The 16326-nt window shown below is 40.2% G+C and overlaps 1 protein-coding gene across 4 annotated transcripts in view; it reads left to right on the top strand.

Annotated features, from left to right (window-relative positions):
• Positions 1–16326, top strand: part of LOC124776868 (RING finger protein 17) — a 529150-nt gene that overhangs the window by 352540 nt on the left and 160284 nt on the right. For all 4 annotated transcript variants that reach the window (XM_047252047.1, XM_047252048.1, XM_047252046.1 and 1 more), the window contains 4 exons: positions 7710–7826; positions 7906–8002; positions 12389–12561; positions 15324–15553. In XM_047252047.1, the coding sequence (XP_047108003.1) occupies positions 7710–7826; positions 7906–8002; positions 12389–12561; positions 15324–15553 (617 nt within the window). The remainder of the gene's footprint in view (positions 1–7709; positions 7827–7905; positions 8003–12388; positions 12562–15323; positions 15554–16326) is intronic.

Below are 16326 nucleotides of genomic sequence, written 5' to 3'. Positions count from 1 at the left end.
TAACATTTGGAGGTACAGTGTTCATTTCAACTTATATTTCTTATAATAAAAACATACATGAATCAATTCTGTTTGCATATCTGTAATAGTGTGTAGTAATGGTCCCACCGACACTCGAACAGTAACAAATTAGCGTTTCCTTCATTCCACTTCCTTCTAGTTTTTTGTGCTAGTTCAAGTGTTGTAATGGAGCTATTCGCTTATTTTGAAAATGGATGATGTGAACTGATGATGATCGAAGAATTCATGGTTTTAGAATGTCCGCATTACAGTGAAGACGGGCTAGATTTCAACAATTCGGATGATGCTCCTTCTATAACTGTAAATGATCTGGAAGCTACAGATAGTGATAGCAAGGCTGAAACTACTGTAGGACCTTCATATAATATGGCTGATCTAAAAGTTACCATTTGAAGGCAATATAAACCCCTGATCTACATGCTGGTGCTTATGTATTCACATTGGAGTCATGATGGGTTACATAGACACTGCAGCAATAAACTCAAATTAGGAATAATGTTTCAGAGGATGATGATAATGAACTTATTGCTGATGTATTATTACTACAAGCTTCTGAAAAACATCCAAAGTTACAGAAAAATCAAATCATTTATTAAAAAAAAGAACCAAGTGTTTCATTTACAAATGACCTTTTTAGTCTTGAATGAAAACTGCACTGGGCAATCTGTGGTATAGTTGTCTAAATCATCAGTTTTTAAACATTTTCTTACTAATGAATTAATGGCAAAAATTGTAGATTAAATTAACTGGAATGATGTTTTTGGCGTTCCACTAATAAAACAATGTCTCAGATATACTTTGGGAGTCTAATGACCAATTTTCATTTCATAGACAATCCAAAGTGACCGGACCCTGAAAGTCAAGATTTTGACAAATTGTACAAAATTAGACCTATAATTAATCAGGTGAATAAAAAATGTCTTTCAGTTGCAGTGAGTGAACATTCGTCAATTGATGAACAAATTTGTGGAACCAAAGATGTAAGTGAAATACAAAACACAAAAATGGGGGTATAAACTTTTCATTTTGTCGGAAGGAATGGGGTTTGCACACAAAATTGAGTTCTACGGTGGACAAGAAAATAATCCAAAATTCAGATTAGGTAGTGAACCAGATATTGGAGCATCTGGAAACATTGTGATTCGGCTCATCAGGGAAATTCCAAGAAATCGGAACTAAAAGATCTATTTTGAAATATACCTCTATAAATCTAGTTGTGTATCTATTCGAGCAAGGGATTTGGTGCGAAGGAACAATCCAAATACATTGAATATAAAACTGTAAATTTTAAAATTAAAAGCAGCTGAAGAAAGGAGTATATGGATACTCTGAGGACTAGATTATTGCTTTTGACAAACTGGACATTTCCCCCAGTTTGCTTAAAGACAACAGTTGTCTCTCTTTTCCTGTCTACTTTTATTTCCTGTCTACTTTTGTCGGTGAGCTGCCAAAATTTTTACAACCCACACATGGAAAACGTAGACTGAATAATGTACAGAAAGTTCTGGTTGAAAATTACAAATTATTTAGAAGTAAAGGAAAGGACTTAATGAAATGCAGATGCACTGTGTCGTTGATGGGCACACAAACAAAAGCTACAGGGCTGGGCTAACTTTCAGAATGCACTTCCTTTTTCTAGCTGTAGGAAAAAACACGTGCCCCCCCCCCCCCCCCCCCAACACACACACACACACTCACACACACTCTCTCTCTCTCTCTCTCTCTCACACACACACACACACACACACACCCCCACACACACACACCCCTCTCCCTGTCTCCCTACATTGTGCTCTCACTCGATTGCCAGCTCTTTACTGGCCCACATGGAATGTACTGTGGAGAGGTGGTTGGGGGGGAAGGGGGGGGGCGTTTAGCAGATCGTGGGAGAGTGGGGAGCCATCTGTGGGCTAACTACGGGTGCAAGTAGAGGAGGCAGGTGGCGCATACACATACATATTGCTGTCTCTCTCTCTCTCTCTCTCTCTCTCTCTCTCTCTCTCTCTCTCACTCACACACACACACACACACACACACACACACACACACACTCACACACACTCTCACTATTGGGTGTGGCATGGGAGGGGCAGCAAGTTAAAGTTACCTTAGTTTTAGGCCAAGAAGGTTACAGGAGCTAAACGTGCTGTAAGGATAGCTCCCATCTATGCAGCTTAGAAAAGAGGGTGGTGATGGGCAGAATCCAGATGGTACAGGTTGTGAAGCAGCCATTGAAATCTCGCATGTTGGGCTCTGCTGCATTTTGTGCCACTGGGTGGTGTACCTTGTTTTTGACAACAGTTTGACTGTGGCCATTCGTTCTAGTTGGCAGCTGGTTGGTTGTCATACCAATTTAAAATGCTGTGCAGTATTTGCAGCAGAGGTGATATATAATGTGTTTGCTTTCACAGGTGGCCCAGCCTCTGATGGGGTAGGATAGTCCTGGGACAGGACTGGAGTAGATGGTGCTGGATGAGTGTATTGCGCAAGTCTTGCATCTGGGTCTACCACAGGGGTATGGTCCCTGTGGCAGGGGGTTGGGGTGGGAGTGCCATAATGATGGACTAGGATGTTGTGGAGGTTGGATGGGTGGCAGAACACCACTTTGAGAGGGATTGGAAGTGTCTTATGTAGGTCGTCCCTCATTTCAGGGCATGTGATAGATAATCAAAGTACTGACGAAGTCATTCCAGTCTGGGGTGGTATTGGGTGACAAGGGGCTATTCTTTGTGATTGGTTCTTGGGATGGATGTGAGAATCAGGTGTGTGTGAGGATATGGCACAGGAAATCTCTTTGGGGATTATGTCTGGAGGGTATTGCGTGTCTGCAAAAGACTTTGTGAGGCCTTCAGCGTACTGGGTGAGGAAGTTCTCATCATTGCAGATGTGTCTACCACAGGTGGCCAGGCTACAAGGGAGGGATTTTTTGGTGGGAACGTGTGGCAGCTGTCAAAGTGCAGGTACTGTTGGTGATTGGTGGGTTTGATGTGGACTGATGTGTGGATGGTGGACGCATCTGAAAGGAGGTGTGGATGGAGGCATCTGAAAGGAGTAGATTGACATCAAGGAAGGTAGTACAAGGAGTGGAGGAGGACCAGGTGAAGTGTGTGGGAGAGAAAGTGTTGATATTGTGGAGGAATCAGTATAAGGTGTCCTGGCCTTGGTTCCAGGTTATAAAGATATCATCAATAAACCTGAACCAGACGAGGGGTTTATGGTTTATGAAGCTATAAATGTTTCCTGTAGTTGGTCGATGAAGAGTTTAACATAGGAGGGTGCCATGAGGGTCCCCATTGCTGTGCCACAAATTTGTCTGTATACTTTCCCTTCAAAGGTGAAGTAGTTAAGGATTAGGATGTAGTTGGTTAGGTTTTTGAGGAATGAAGTGGTGGGTTTGGAATCTGCAGGGCATTGAGGGAGGTAGTGTTCAATCGTGGCTAGGCCATGGGCATGAGGGACGTTGGTGTAAAGGTGGTTGCATCAACAGTGATGAGTAGGGATCTGGGATGCAAATGTGTGAGATGGTGGAGAGCCAGTGCAGGAAAGGTTTTTGTAGGAGACTAGGTTTTGGACAGTTGGTTGGAGATGTTGATCAACAAGGGCCGAGATTCTTTTGGTGGAGGCAGTGTAACAAGTCAGTGGATTCAGGTTAGAGGTTCTGCAAAGGGCCTGAGGATTTCAGCAGGGATTGGAGGTTATGTTGGATTTCTGGGATGGGATCACTCTGGCAGAGCTTGTAGGTGGAGGTGTTGGACAACTGGCGGAGACCCTCTGCCAGGTAGTCACTCCAGTTCATCACAACTGTCATGGAACCTTCGTCTGCCAGGAGGATGATAAAGTCAGGATCCGTTTTTAGGTTGTGTAGGGTGGTCCTTTCTTCTGTTAAATGGTTGTTGTTCTTAGGGAGGGAGCTGGGGAAGGGTGGTGAGGCCTGGTTGGAAGTTAGGAACTCCTGGTAGGTATCCAGGGGATGGTTAGATGGGGGTGTGAGAGGGTCACCATGGGATGGTGGTATGAATTGAGACAGGCAGGGTGATGTTGCGATTGGGTTGCCTTTAGTTCGAGGGGTTGGTGGCAAATAAGTGTTTCCACTGTAGGGAAAGGGAGAAGGAGAATAGGTCTTTGACAAGTCCAGTATGGTTAAACCTGGGAGTAGGGCTGAATATGAGGCATTGGGGAGGATTCCATTTAAGGAACAAGATATTGTCATGCGTAAGAGTGAAAAAGGGAACAAGGACAGGCATGGCATACAAGGGGCAATATGTGAGGGAGGGAGGTTTTTGAGCTACTAGAAGTGTGATGTGCTGTTATCAGGGGTCGCTTGGCACGTTGAGATGGGTGCACAGCTCTCATAGTGGATGCGGCTGATACTACAGGGTGTAACCAAAGTCACTTGTGACCACAAGGGTCAGGGACATTACAGAGTATGTCATAGAGGTGAGAGGGGAAGAAACATAAGACAAAGAAATGGATGGGCAATAGAGGGGAGTTAAATAAAGCAGAGATTAATGAAGGATGGACAACACGAGGTTTGGCTGGAAGGGAACCACTAGCCACAGAAAGTTCTGGTTGAAATTTACAAATTATTTAAGAATATAGGAGACAACTCACCAAATGGCAGAATCGCTGTGTCATCGATAGGCACACAAACAAAAGGTACATAACTTGCCTAGCTTTCGGAATGCACTTCCTTTTTATAGCTGTAGGAGAAACATGCATGCACACATGTGCACACACACACACACACACACGCCTGTCTCCCTACATTGTGTTCAGTCTAGTGCCAGGCTCGTGGGACAGTGGGGAGCCATCTGTTGGTTAGCTAGTGGGGCAGGTGGCAGACAGCTTGGTATGTGATTTCATAGACTTAGAGTGTGAGACAACAGCATACAATTAGCTGATGTGGGTACACAAATTGGGCAGGGGACAGTGTACACACACACACACACACACACACACACACACACACTCTCTCTCTCTCTCTCTCTCTCTCTCTCTCTCTCTCTCTCTCTCTCTCTCTATCTCTCTCTCTGTCTTTATTGAGTGAGGAGTGGGAGGGGTAGTGAGTTACCTTAGGTTTAGGCTAGGAAGGTTACAGGAGCAAAACATGTGCTGTTAAGGATAGCGCCCATCTACACAGCTCAGAACATCTGGTGGTGATGGGCAGGATCCAGATGGTGCGGGTTGTGAAGCAGCCATTGAAATCTCGCATGTGGGGCTTTGCTGAATGTTGTGCCACTATGTGTGTACCTTGTTTTTGGCAACAGTTTGGCGGTGGCCATTCTTTCTAATTGACAACTGGTTGGTTGTCATACCAATGTAAAACCCTGTGCAGTGATTGCTGCAGTGTCAGTACACAAAATGGCTGCTTTCACAAATGTCCTGGCCTCTGATGGGATAGGATAAGCTTGTGACAGGACTGGAGTAGATAGTGCTGGGTGAGTGGATTGCACAGGTCTTGCATCAAGGACTTTCACAGGTGTGGGGGTGGGGGGTGGGAGTGCTATAACTATGGACTAGAATGTTGTGGAGGTTGGGTGGATGGCGAAACACCATTTTGAGAGGGGTTTTAATTATCTTAGGTAGGATATCAGTCATTTCAGGACATGGTTCAGCTAGTGTTTTGCCGAAAACAAGATGAACCACCCAGCAGTGGCACAACATGTGAGATTTTGTTTAGAACTTAATTGGCTCAAGTTCTTTGCCAGATTGGTACTGGAATAGAAAAGCAAGGTATACCAGCTAGCACAGATGCAATAGAGATCAACAGGCTTAAATATATGGGATCATCGTTACCTCCATTTTTCACTAGTATCATTAATTCTATCATACATTCTATTTATTTACTGTTTAAATCTATGTTTTTATACTTAGCAGAGTGTCATATATGAGTGAATATGATAAGTTGCACACAATTTTGCATATATGTAAAGTATTAAAAAAAATTCCAGGATTAAGAAAACATTATTTTTTCAACATTTTCCTTACGTTCCTGAACAATTTTTTTTTAAATAAAGTGCGAAATGAAGCTTTAATTGCCTTGTGATGCACACTGCATCATTTATTTATTATTGCGGAAAATAATGATGTTAATGTCTTATCTGTCAGCTAATCTCAGACACGTAAGTAAACAGTATATCTGTCAGTATAGGTAGAACATGTGAAGTTAATGCAGAGTCAGATTGTTTAGTGTAAAAGTTCTGATGATGACCCACCTTTTACTCTGTGTTTTTGAGATAGTGTTTCTAACACTAGGATATGTTTATGATGATGATAATATTGCTTGTTAGATGCAAAATGAAGAAAATGCAAGCCTTTAATGTGAGCGGGATGTGCTCAATGTAAGTAAATACTGGTGCTATGCAATTTCGAACTACTATTCTTCACTACCTTATTGAATTTTTATCAGTTACAATATTTCATGGTAGGGCACCATGGTACTCAACATACCCAACATCTGATTGAACAGTTCGTCCTGTAATGCAGCCATCTGATTATGAACAAAACTGTGCAACTGGAAATGGCAAAGAACAGTAAAGTTCGTTAAACAATTTGGTTGGTAGCTATTTTTATGACATACAATATTCAGTCTTTGCAACTTGCTTTGAAGGTTTTACACCATCAGGCAACTAAGTTGTTCCTGCAACATGAAGAGAAATCATCATGGAAGATATGCAGTATTTTCATAGCACAAGGGTGTGTGCAAAATCAAAACAGATTTAAAATGTAGTTGTTGCGCTTAGTAGTTTCAGACCACCATTTCTTTTAGCTAAAAAGAATTGACCTAGTGATGTTTGCAAAATAGTTGCCCAGTATAAGGAAGGCATTACATGTGGGTAGCCATATTTCATTGATATTCATCTATCACTGGTGGACAACCTTATATGCTAAGGGAGATGAATTTCCATTACCACATTTGCTAGTACAATGAAATTTCATTTCTATCAATCCATTCGACCATTTGTGATGGTATTAAATGTTACAGTAAGCAGATATTAAGGCAGTTGTCTGAGTAGCAAAAATAATTCACAATATCTAGAGTATTGGAGAACTGTGCTGTCTTAAAAGTATCATGCTGAGGCTGCATTTTTGCATTCATTGTTATGTGGAGTAGAAACTGGATTCATCAGTGAACCAGGACACAAAATACAGTTCAGTCAACCTTATTTTTACACACATTATCTGTAATTGAGAAAGAATGATTGACTTCACTGTCACTGTTCTGAAATATGAATGGGTCGCTCAAACACTAATCACAAGATAGAAGATAGTGAGCACCAAAAGCTGCAACATCATGCTAGAAGAAGACAATAGAGCCTGCAGTGTAGACATAGTCATAAATTTCTGTTCTAGGCATTTTTCTTAAAGGAAATTGCAGGTAAAATTTCAAGATTTGTCATAATTTAAAAAAAAGTTTTTTGAGTTCCTAAGTTGTTCTTACTACAATCAGGAATTCATCCATTATACTTTCATGTGCTACGATATTTCAGAGAATTCACTGGAACCTGAGGTTTTACTTTGGTGGCACATTGAAGGATCATTGCATTTCTCATTTCACAAATGATTATTAACAACGAACGCATGATATGCAAAAATTTTACTTTTAGTATATGCATCAAGGACTCACTCCCTGGTGTAACCTATCAAGCCTTTCTGTATTGATTTACCTCCATTTCGGTCTTTTACAGCCAAGAACAGCAACAAATCCAATGAGCTCATATCTAGTACAGGAAGTAAAGGTTGGGGAATTGTTGCAAGTAAGAGTTTCACACATTAATTCACCAACAAGCTTCTATGTTCAGAGGGTAAGCTAATGTACTCTCCTGTACTTTGACAAAATGTGCATGGAAGAACCAGTTCTAATTGTGGAATAATTTTTTGCAGACTGGGGCCCATGCTCGATCTCTATATAGTCTCAAGAATGAAATGATGAAATATTATTGTAATCCTACTGAGCATAAAATTTACAAACCTGAAATAGGTAAGATACCACATTGTTTATTTAAGTCCAAGAAAGTAAGATTTATATAGATAACACCCACCCATACTAACACTTGCTCCCAAGTAAAAGTAAATGAGGTCTAAATGCAAAGATGGTTTATACGCCAGAATACTTTAACCATAACAGATGCTCTAAATGTTACCACAGATGTTACAGAAGTGTTGACAGTAAAAACTATGATCTTTGAAGTGTATGACTGTTTAGGTGGAACGCCGTGTTGCCTCAGAGATGTACCGTATTTACTCGAATCTAAGCCGCACTTTTTTTCCGGTTTTTGTAATCCAAAAACCCACCTGCGGCTTAGAATCGAGTGCAAAGCCAGCGGAAATTCTGAAAAAAGTTGGTGGGTGCCGCCACAACTTACTTCTGCCGTCGAATATATGTAGCGCTACACAGGCATGTTTTGTAGGCACAAAGATAAATACTGGCGCCAAAACGTCTACGTCAGTAAATAAATTAAAAAAAAAAAGGTGGAAGACGAGCTATTTTCAATGTACTACGAAAATCCGACTGGCAAGACTGTTTGGGATTTTTGTCAATATGGCCAACTCTACGTTCTGAATTTTTTCCTATCTGTGAGAAGAGATGGTTGCTATAATAGGAACGTTTATAAATTGTGAATCACATGCAGTATTCTCGTCACCATAAGAATAATACGCATATAAACATTGTGCCATGTATTGTTTCATGTTTGCTGCTATCTCATTTAAATCCGGTCTGCCTAATAAGCTACGAAACTAGAGTGAGACAACAGCAAACGCGGAAGAATATAAATATCATGTCATGTTTATATTCGCATTATTCTTATGCTTAATAGTGATACAGTCAGAAATGAAGCACGGCAATTGACTAGATTTTTAAATCTAAGATGACTAATTTCTGTGTAGAATGTAATGTACTAAAGAGGCGCCTGCAAAGATTTTCAAACGGAGAAAAATTTTCGCTAAACTCTCGTTCAGAACATCTTCTATCATACGCAGTCTATTATTTGGTTCTTGTTGATCATTATCAAAGAAAGCAGCAATGTAAGCGACAACACATAGCAGTTTCTTGCCATTGTTTCGCTAACGAGACGATTCCTCTTAAAAAAAAAAAAAGTTACGCATTTTCAGCTTAGAGTGACGTAAACACCTTTAACAAAGAAAACTGCGCTTATCAGATCAAAGAAAAATAAGCTATCAATTCAAACCAGAAGAAGCACGTGGAAAAGGAAGGGTACCCATATAAATACGGACGGAGCGCCTGACGCATAGCAATGGCTACCTGGTAAAGCGTAACTGCTAACTTACAATTCGAACCAAACTACTGTAGCTGTATCGTCATTCATTCGACCTACATTGTGTCTCATATTACAGTGGACCAACTTTGTTTCGATTTGGAGATGCGGCATATAATTTTTCTCTCCCCTTGAATTTCGAGTCGCAAATTTCAGGTGCGGCTTAGATTCGGGAAAATATTTTTTCCTTGATTTCGAGTCTCATTTTTCAGGTGCAGCTTAGATTCGAGTGCGGCTTAGATTCGAGTAAATACGGGTTTATACGCCAGAATACTTTAACCATAACAGATGCTCTAAATGTTACCACAGATGTTACAGAAGTGTTGACAATAAAAACTATGATCTTTGAGTGTATGACTGTTTAGGTGGATCGCTATGTTGCCTCAGAGATGTATGTGTAGTTCATTATTTCATACCAGAGCTTAAAAACTAATTGTAGTAGACAATGAAAATCCATAACAAGAAGAAAAACAGTTCCATCAGTACTAAAAATAATGGCTAACATTTCCAGAATTTCTCTTGGGTGATGTTTACATCCTACTGCTTGCTGCATATGTGGTATTTCAGTAAAAACCATTAGGACATTCTCATTGGGTTGTTCTTTTTGCCAAGTCTGTCACAAAATTGGCAGTCCTGGCTGGTACAGGTGGCATGCACCCAAGGTTCCTCAGTTACGGAATTGGTCAATGCTGCTAAGTACTAAATACTCTAGACACAGTTCAGCAACTATCATGAAGCATAACTGCGCAACATTACACTTTTTCCCACTGACCTGTGACACGGAAAGTTTCCCAACAGATGATGTGTGTCTCACTGGTCCTGTTTCATTTTCTATGAGAGTTTTCCATGACCCCTGCCTCATGTATGCAGGAACCCATAACCTTTGACTGATACTTTATTCGCAGTGAAGTGGATGAGAGATGATAACTCCTGTACATACTATAGCGAAGACCATTCCATGGGAGAGCCTTGTATTTGATATACGTTTGGTATCCCTGGTACATGAACCTCACAAGGGAACCACCCCATCGCACTCCCCTCAGATTTAGTTATAAGTTGGCACAGTGGATAGGGCTTGATAAACTGAACACAGATCAACTGAGAAAACAGGAAGAAGTTGTGTGGAACTGTGAAAAAATAAGCAAAATATACAAACTGAGTAGTTCATGGGCCACATAAGCAATATAATGGACAGTGCAAGCATAGGAGCGCCGTGGTCCCGGGGTAGCGTGAGCAGCTGCAGAACGAGAGGTCCTTGGTTCAAGTCTTCCCTCGACTGAAAATTTTACTTTCTTTATTTTTGCATAGTTATTATCTGTCCGTTCGTTCATTGACATCTCTGTTCACTGTAATAAGTTTAGTGTCTGTGTTTTGCGACCGCATCGCAAAACCGTGCGATTAGTAGACGAAAGGACGCGCCTCTCCAATGGGAATAGAAAACATTTGATCGCAAGGTCATAGGGCAACCGATTCCTCCACAGGAAAACACATCTGATATATTCTATACAACACTGGTGTCGGCATGTGCGTCACATGACAGGAATGTGTTGTCGAACCACCTAACTTGTACACTTGGCGAATGGGTAAAAAGGTTCTTCTACCTTGCCCGATTTAGGTTTTCTTGTGGATGTGATAATCACTCCCAAAAAAGTGATGAAAACATAAGGGTTTGTTACATAAACTGAAAATAAAAAATTAAACTTTTCACTCGATGGAAGATTTGAATCAATGACCTTTCGTTCCGCAGCTGTTCACGTTACCACGAGACCACGGCGCTCCTGCGTTTCCATCGTCCTTAATGTTGCCTATCTTCCCTTGAACTACTCAGTTTGTATATTTTGCTTATTTTTTCACAGTTCCACACAACGTCTTCCTGTTTTATCAATTGATCTGTGTTCCGTTTTTCAAGGCCCATCCACTGTGCCAACTTATAACTAAATCTGAGGGGGTTGCGATGGGGAGGTTCCCTTGTCAGTAGTCCTCACACCATATCTATTTGCAGCAATTTCCAATCACTTGACAGTAGTCATTTGCTGTTCATAAACAGCTGGAAATTGCCCTGAGAATAGCTGTCAGTGTGGGGCTGTATTGTGCTGGGGCAATGTTTCACAGAGCAGTAAGCAAATAACTGAAGCTTTCTGATTCTCTCTCAATTTTTGGATGTGTTATGCTAAAAGGAATACAAATTCTCTTTAAGAAATCAAGTGGGTAACACCCAGTAAAGTGATTCCTGCTACAGCAAGAGGAAAAACCTTATTGCACAAAGTTGTCTGGAATTTTGAGTCTCGAACTTTTGTCTTTTCCGTGTAAGGAAATAGTGGGAATTTATAACAAATGTAGACATTATATACACTGCTATTGAAGGGGGAAGCAAAATGTAACATGATATGGCAGTTATATTATGAACAGAATACATTATTGCACCACAGTAGTCAAATTCACATAAGAGATCTTTGTGTCATGCTCATACATTTTCAAACACTTCATTTGAACAAACTTGTCTACAAACAGAAATGAGATGTAAGTATTTCAGAAATTACCTAAAAGCTCTCACTGTGATTAAGGGGAAATGATTTACCAAATCAGATATTGCCATTCAGATTTGTAGGACATGCAGCTGTAACTCACAGCCATTGACTTACTACAAAGTGCATTTTGCACTACACTTGTGTTAGCTGAAAATTTTTAAAAAAATGTGACTTCATTCACATAGATAAACATTGAAATTAGTGGGAACAATTGACAGGATGTGACGTATGTAGCCAAAATTTTATAAAGTAGAAGTGTAAAATATAACTGATGATACATTGCAGAATCTATTTTTCACAGTATTCATTCTTCAGAAATAAACAATATGTCGTGTCCAGAAGTGCTAGTGCACATCATAGCAACTCCATCAGCAAATGACAAGTAGTTTTTGTTTGTAAGCTGAAATAATTTGATATTGTACATATGGTTCGCAAAAAATTCATTCTCTTTCAGTGTTGTTGATGAATACGACTTTGATATTTTATGTTCTTCATTTCAAAATCATACTTGCATGCATACACAATTAATATCCGTTGTAACGTGTTAGTGTTCCTTTTTAGGCATGCCATGTGCTGCATTGAATGCTACAAAAAGTTGGTGTCGGGGACAGGTTGTAGGTCTTCCAGGAAATAAAAAGGTCAGAGTGTTCTTTGTTGACACTGGTAGTGAACTAGAGCTACCATGGTATGAAGTATTCCGGTTACCTGACAAGTTTCTTGCAGTTCCAAAGCAGGTAATCTTATTTTTTGTGGTTCACAGCCTTCTGTAATTGTTTTTGTCATAATTTTTTTGTATTATGTGTATGTAGTATGTGCCTTTTACAGAAAGAAAATCTCAAATGAAACGCACAGTGACACCACTGATCTTGAGATTTTACAAGATTATAAGATGCAGTAACATGAGCGCACACTGATAAAAGAAATATGTCAATATTAATTAAAATATGTACAATATCAACTTTGACTAAAACAAAATACCTGGGAATGCACATGGGTCCACCATATATTTGTGTTCACCTCAAGTACTTAAGCAACAAATGAATGCTGAATGTGGCATGCAAATTAGTTGTCTAACCTGAAAAGTCATGAATAGACTACATCCTCCTCCCTCTGTCCTCCCTATGCCAGCATGTTAATGGAGAAAAAGGAAAACAAAAGCAAAGGAAAAGTGTAGAGGGTGTGCAGTTTCTTGGTTTAATAGGGTTGTTCTGTTTGGCTTTGTATGTATAATACACAGTCCAGTCACATTAATGTCACCGCTGTCTATGTTCAATGTCAACATGCCATAACCACTCATAGAAGGCAGATGGCAGCACTAGCAGTGGAAAGCACAAAGGGAATGTCAGGGATGTGGGAAACAGTGCAGTCATTGTGATGTGGAAACAGAATGATTTGTCTGACATCCGAACTGTCATGATAATTGGCTTTCAGGCCAAGGCTGAAAGCATTTCCAAAACAATTAAGTCTGTTAATGTTTGTGTGCCATCATCGTTAAAGTACACAGTACATGGCACAATGACAGTATCCAAAACTGGTGCCGAAGCGACTGTGATGCACCAAGAACCGTAGATGACAGGGGTGAATGATAATTGTGGAAATGTGTACTGATGAATAGATGGGCAGCTATTGAGCAGCTGAGCATCTGCCCAGGTGAACCAGGGAACCATCAGCAGTGTTTCTTCAACAACCCGTTCAGCAAATGTTGCTGCATATGGGCCTCCACAGCAGGCACCTGGTTGATGCACAGCAACGAAAGTTGAAATTTGCATGCCAATACCGCAACTGGACTTCCACTGAGTGGTGACAGGGACTTCCCAGATGAATTACATTTTATGCTCCATCAGACATGTGAAATGTTTGGCAACAAACACCCTACAGCAAGCAAGGAAGTGTTATGTTCTTGGGAATGTTTTCGTGCCATTCCATGGGTGATCTTGTAATTCCGCAAGGCACAGCGGATGAACACAAGTAGTATGTATCTGTCTTCCCCTAGGAGTACGTCCGTCCTTTCATGCAGTTTGTTTTTCTTCAACACGATGGAATCTGCTAGTGGGACAAAGCAACATGTTGCATAGCTTTAGTGCAGTGTATGTTTTGAAGAGAATCAGGGTGAGTTACCATACTCCCCCAGCCACCAAAGTATTCCGATTTAAAACCAGTCAAGACTCTGTGGGTCTGTCTCAAACAGGCTGTTTGCACTATGGATCCTCTCCCGAAAAACCTTGCACTGCTGACCACAGCACTGGAATCAGCATGGCTCCAAATCTCTGTTGGTACCTTCCATAACCTCATCGACTCTCTTCCTGCATGTCTCGCACTTATCACATCTGGCAGTGGTCTGTGTTGCAAAAGGTGATTATTCACGTTTTTGGCAGCTGGTCATATTAAAGTTACTGGACAGTGTATAAAAACAGGCAAATGAAACAACATAATTGCTCCCTCCATGGCATTATATAGTTTCGCACATTCAGCCTTTCACATGTATATATGTATATAACCATTTTATTTGTTTGAGCACTCAATGGTGTAGAATAATTTGTTGTTTCAGGCCCTTCTATTTTCAGATTAAGCTGTATATGGTTCCAGAGACGCTTTAAAGTTCCAAACATATAATTCTATATCTAGAAACAAAGAGATGTGACTTACCAAATGAAAGTGCTGGCAGGTTGACAGACACACAAACATACACACAAAATTCAAGCTTTCGCAACAAACTGTTGCCTCATCAGGAAAGAGGGAAGGAGAGGGAAAGACGAAAGGATGTGGGTTTTAAGGGAGAGGGTAAGGAGTCATTCCAATCCCGGGAGCGGAAAGACTTACCTTAGGGGGAAAAAAGGACGGGTATACACTCGCACACACACACACATATCCATCCACACATATACAGACACAAGCAGACATATTTTCAATATGTCTGCTTGTGTCTGTATATGTGTGGATGGATATGTGTGTGTGTGTGTGTGTGTGTGTGTGTGTGTGTGTGTGTGTGTGTGTGTGTGTGTGTGTGTGTGTGCGTGCGCGCGCGAGTGTATACCCGTCCTTTTTTCCCCCTAAGGTAAGTCTTTCCGCTCCCGGGATTGGAATGACTCCTTACCCTCTCCCTTAAAACCCACATCCTTTCGTCTTTCCCTCTCCTTCCCTCTTTCCTGATGAGGCAACAGTTTGTTGCGAAAGCTTGAATTTTGTGTGTATGTTTGTGTTTGTTTGTGTGTCTGTCAACCTGCCAGCACTTTCATTTGGTAAGTCACATCATCTTTGTTTTTAGATATATTTTTCCTACGTGGAATGTTTCCCTCTATTATAACCAAACATATAATTCCTTTGTTAGTACCTAGAGGATCCCTTAACATACCCCAACGGATGCCAACTGTGTGTGTAGACAATAGGGTTAAGTATTTTATACTGTGATGCGGTCACAAATCAAGAGGAATTTTATTGGTTGTTAAAATTGGTTTATTAAAATATTGTGAAAGAAAAAACATCTTGGTTATTACAGGCGATACATTGTGCATTGAATGATGTAAGCCCAACACTGAAGTCTGGATGGTCACCAGAAATTAAAAAAGTTATGTTGGAGCTCACATTCAAAAAATCATTGAGATTATTTGTGGATTCTGTGAGTGACACTAGCTTGTGTGTCACATTATATGATGTTCAACGTGAAATGGACATTTGCGTCAATGCAGTTTTGGTGAGAGAGGGCTATGCTCTGAGCACAGGAATGAGGTAAGTTTTGCAAGACTTTCTTTCATATTGACTTCATCTAACAGCTTAAAACGGTGACCCACTCTGGGACTTAAATCCAGGTGCAGTTGTGTGAGGTGCAGTATCAGTTACACCACTGGAGTATGCTTTACTGATGGAATTGAAAGTTAACTTATCTCCTTCATTGTAGTGACTATACTTCCAGAAAGAGTTCATGTGAATTATGTCAAACCTTAATAAGAAATGTACTGACTTCTGTATGTATAATTTTATATTACTTTTGTGTACCACTGCTAGACAGAAGGGAGTGTAATGCTTTTGTGTACCTCCTTATTTAGAAGTTGCCATTAATTACTTCTTTTATATAATAGCAGCCTTGCAGTTTTTTTTATTTCTTGTAAAGCAGAGTAAGTAGTGTTCAAGGATCTTGTCAGAGGTGAAATGGTAGGGCATATTATGCTCTTCTGTATTGTAATTTTGACCATGGGTACTTCATAATTGAAGGTTTCAATTTAGCTGACTGATTGTTTATTTTTTTAAGTTACTTAATTCTGATTTGTGTGTGTTCTTCGTTGTATCTTGGTTCTAGTGTCCAAGTACTAAATCAAATAGATATTTTTGTAAATATAATTTGGTGTACAATGAGAGAGCTTGTGGAACTGTTGGTAAAGAAAATTAAACATTGTAATATAACTATACTATAACTTATTTTTTAAAGCATGCAGTTCATTTTAACAATTATATTAATTTCTAAAGTGATCAGTCTCCATATATAATTGCCCCACTATTAGTCG

Source organism: Schistocerca piceifrons, chromosome 2 (assembly GCF_021461385.2).
Source record: "Schistocerca piceifrons isolate TAMUIC-IGC-003096 chromosome 2, iqSchPice1.1, whole genome shotgun sequence".
Classification (NCBI taxonomy): domain Eukaryota; kingdom Metazoa; phylum Arthropoda; class Insecta; order Orthoptera; family Acrididae; genus Schistocerca; species Schistocerca piceifrons.
This window is presented reverse-complemented; position numbering and strand designations above follow the sequence as displayed.